Source organism: Penaeus vannamei, chromosome 40 (genome assembly GCF_042767895.1).
Source record: "Penaeus vannamei isolate JL-2024 chromosome 40, ASM4276789v1, whole genome shotgun sequence".
Lineage (NCBI taxonomy): Eukaryota > Metazoa > Arthropoda > Malacostraca > Decapoda > Penaeidae > Penaeus > Penaeus vannamei.
In genome coordinates, this window is record NC_091588.1 from 9,806,479 (window position 1) to 9,808,978 (window position 2,500).

At 60.1% G+C, this 2,500-nt stretch overlaps 1 protein-coding gene across 1 annotated transcript in view; it reads left to right on the forward strand.

The window, feature by feature from the left end:
- Positions 1-2,500, forward strand: part of LOC138860193 (uncharacterized) — a 5,159-nt gene that overhangs the window by 2,006 nt on the left and 653 nt on the right. The window contains exon 2 of the mRNA XM_070117363.1: positions 1-2,500. This exon is cut by the window's left edge and continues 94 nt beyond it; it is cut by the window's right edge and continues 653 nt beyond it. Coding sequence (XP_069973464.1) covers positions 1-1,175 — 1,175 coding nt within the window. The 3' untranslated portion in view covers positions 1,176-2,500.

Sequence of the window (2,500 nt, forward strand, 5' to 3'; positions counted from 1 at the left end):
AAGCAAGTCATTCTAACAAGAATGAAACTTTGGGCATGTTTTTGAAACGACTTCTGTTGCTGGCCATGGCGATCAGCCAGTGGATTCTAAGTCTTCTTTCTTGGCACTTGGCATGGCTGCTGCAGATGGCGCAGACCTCAATTGGCAAACTCCTACCTGACAAAAACGGCATCCTTAATAAGCTAAATGTAGCGTTTTTTGGACCGCCAAGCATGCGCTGCAGGATGGGCAGAAGAGTGGCCCGCCAGGAGTGCAGAAGAATGCCCCGCCTGGTGCCCAAAAGGGTGGCCCGCCAGGAGTGCAGAAGAATGCCCCGCCTGGTGCCCAAAAGGGTGGCCCGCCAGGAGTGCAGAAGAATGCCCCGCCTGGTGCCCAAAAGGGTGGCCCGCCAGGAGTGCAGAAGAATGCCCCGCCTGGTGCCCAAAAGGGTGGCCCGCCAGGAGTGCAGAAGAATGCCCCGCCTGGTGCCCAAAAGGGTGGCCCGCCAGGAGTGCAGAAGAATGCCCCGCCTGGTGCCCAAAAGGGTGGCCCGCCAGGAGTGCAGAAGAATGCCCCGCCTGGTGCCCAAAAGGGTGGCCCGCCAGGAGTGCAGAAGAATGCCCAGCCTGGTGCCCAAAAGGGTGGCCCGCCAGGAGTGCAGAAGAATGCCCTGCCTGGTGCCCAAAAGGGTGGCCCGCCAGGAGTGCAGAAGAATGCCCCGCCTGGTGCCCAAAAGGGTGGCCCGCCAGGAGTGCAGAAGAATGCCCCGCCTGGTGCCCAAAAGGGTGGCCCGCCAGGAGTGCAGAAGAATGCCCCTCCTGGTGCCCAAAAGGGTGGCCCGTCAGGAGTGCAGAAGAATGCCCAGCCTGGTGCCCAAAAGGGTGGCCCGCCAGGAGTGCAGAAGAATGCCCCGCCTGGTGCCCAAAAGGGTGGCCCGCCAGGAGTGCAGAAGAATGCCCCGCCTGGTGCCCAAAAGGGTGGCCCGCCAGGAGTGCAGAAAAATGCCACCTCTGGAGTGCCAGAGGTGCGGAAGAATGCCCCACCTAGTGGGCCAGAGGTGCGGAAGAATGCCCCGTCCACCACACCAGTGCCCCCCGTCCACCACACCAGTGCCCCATCCACCACACCAGTGCCCCGTCCACCACACCAGTGCCCCTACCTGGAGTGCCAGGGGTGCAGAAGAATGCCCCGCCTAGAGTGCCAGAGATGCGGAAGAATGCCCCACCTAGGGGTGCGGAAGAATGCTCCGACTGGTGGCCAGAAGAATGCCCCGCCTTGAGTGCCAGAGGTGTGGAGGTAAGTGAGTTATTGTGATCATGAGAAACATTTGCTGTTTCTGAATCTAGTTTGTTTTACAGTATCACTGCCCATTGGTCGGATCCCTAGCAGTGTCAGAGATGCGGAAGAATGCCCCGTCCACCACACCAGTGCCCCGTCCACCACACCAATGCCCTGTCCACCACACCAGTGCCCCGTCCACCACACCAGTGCCCTTGGAGTGCCAGGGGTGCTCCAACTGGTGGCCAGAAGAGTGCCCCGCCAGGAGTGAAGAATGCCCTGCCTTGAGTGCGGAAGAATGCCTTGCCTGGAGGGCAGAAGAATGCCCCGTCTTGAGTGCCAGGAGGCCATAAGAAAGCTCTATCTGGAGTGCCAGGGGTGTGGAAGAATGCCGCTAGGAGCTCTGCCTGGAGGGCAGAAGAGTGGCCCGCTAGGAGGCCATAAGAATGGAGTGCCAGGGGTGCGGAAGAATGCTCCGCCAGGCCATAAGAAATGCTGGAGTGTGGAAGAAGGGCAGAAGAATGTGGGCAGAAGAATTCTCAGAAGAGGCGTGGAATGAAGAGGGCAGAAGAGTGGCCCGCCAGGAGGCCATAAGAATGGAGTGCCAGGGGTGCGGAAGAATGCTCCGCCAGGCCATAAGAAATGCTGGAGTGTGGAAGAAGGGCAGAAGAATGCTCAGAAGAGGTGTGGAATGCCCTGCCTGGAGGGCAGAAGAGTGGCCTGCCAGGAGGCCATAAGAATGGAGTGCCAGGGGTGCGGAAAACGGCTCCGACTGGTGGCCAAAAGAATGCCCCGCCAGGAGTGAACCTGCCTTATGCGGAAGAATGCCTGGCTTTGAGTGCCAGAGGTGCGGAAGAATGCCCCGCCAGGCCATAAGAAGTGCCAGGGGGTGTAGAAGAAGGGCAGAAGAATGTGGGCAGAAGAATGCTCAGAAGAGGCGTGGAATGAAGAGGGCAGAAGAGTGGCCCGCCAGGAGGCCATAAGAATGGAGTGCCAGGGGTGCGGAAGAATGCTCCGACTAGTGGCCCGCCAGGAGGCCATAATGGGTTTCACTGCCCATTGGTCGGATCCCTAGCAGTGTCAGAGATGCGGAAGAATGCCCCGTCCACCACACCAGTGCCCTGTCCACCACACCAGTGCCCCGTCCACCACACCAGTGCCCCGTCCACCACACCAGTGCCCTTGGAGTGCCAGGGGTGCTCCGACTGGTGGCCAGAAGAATGCCCTGCCTTGAGTGCGGAAG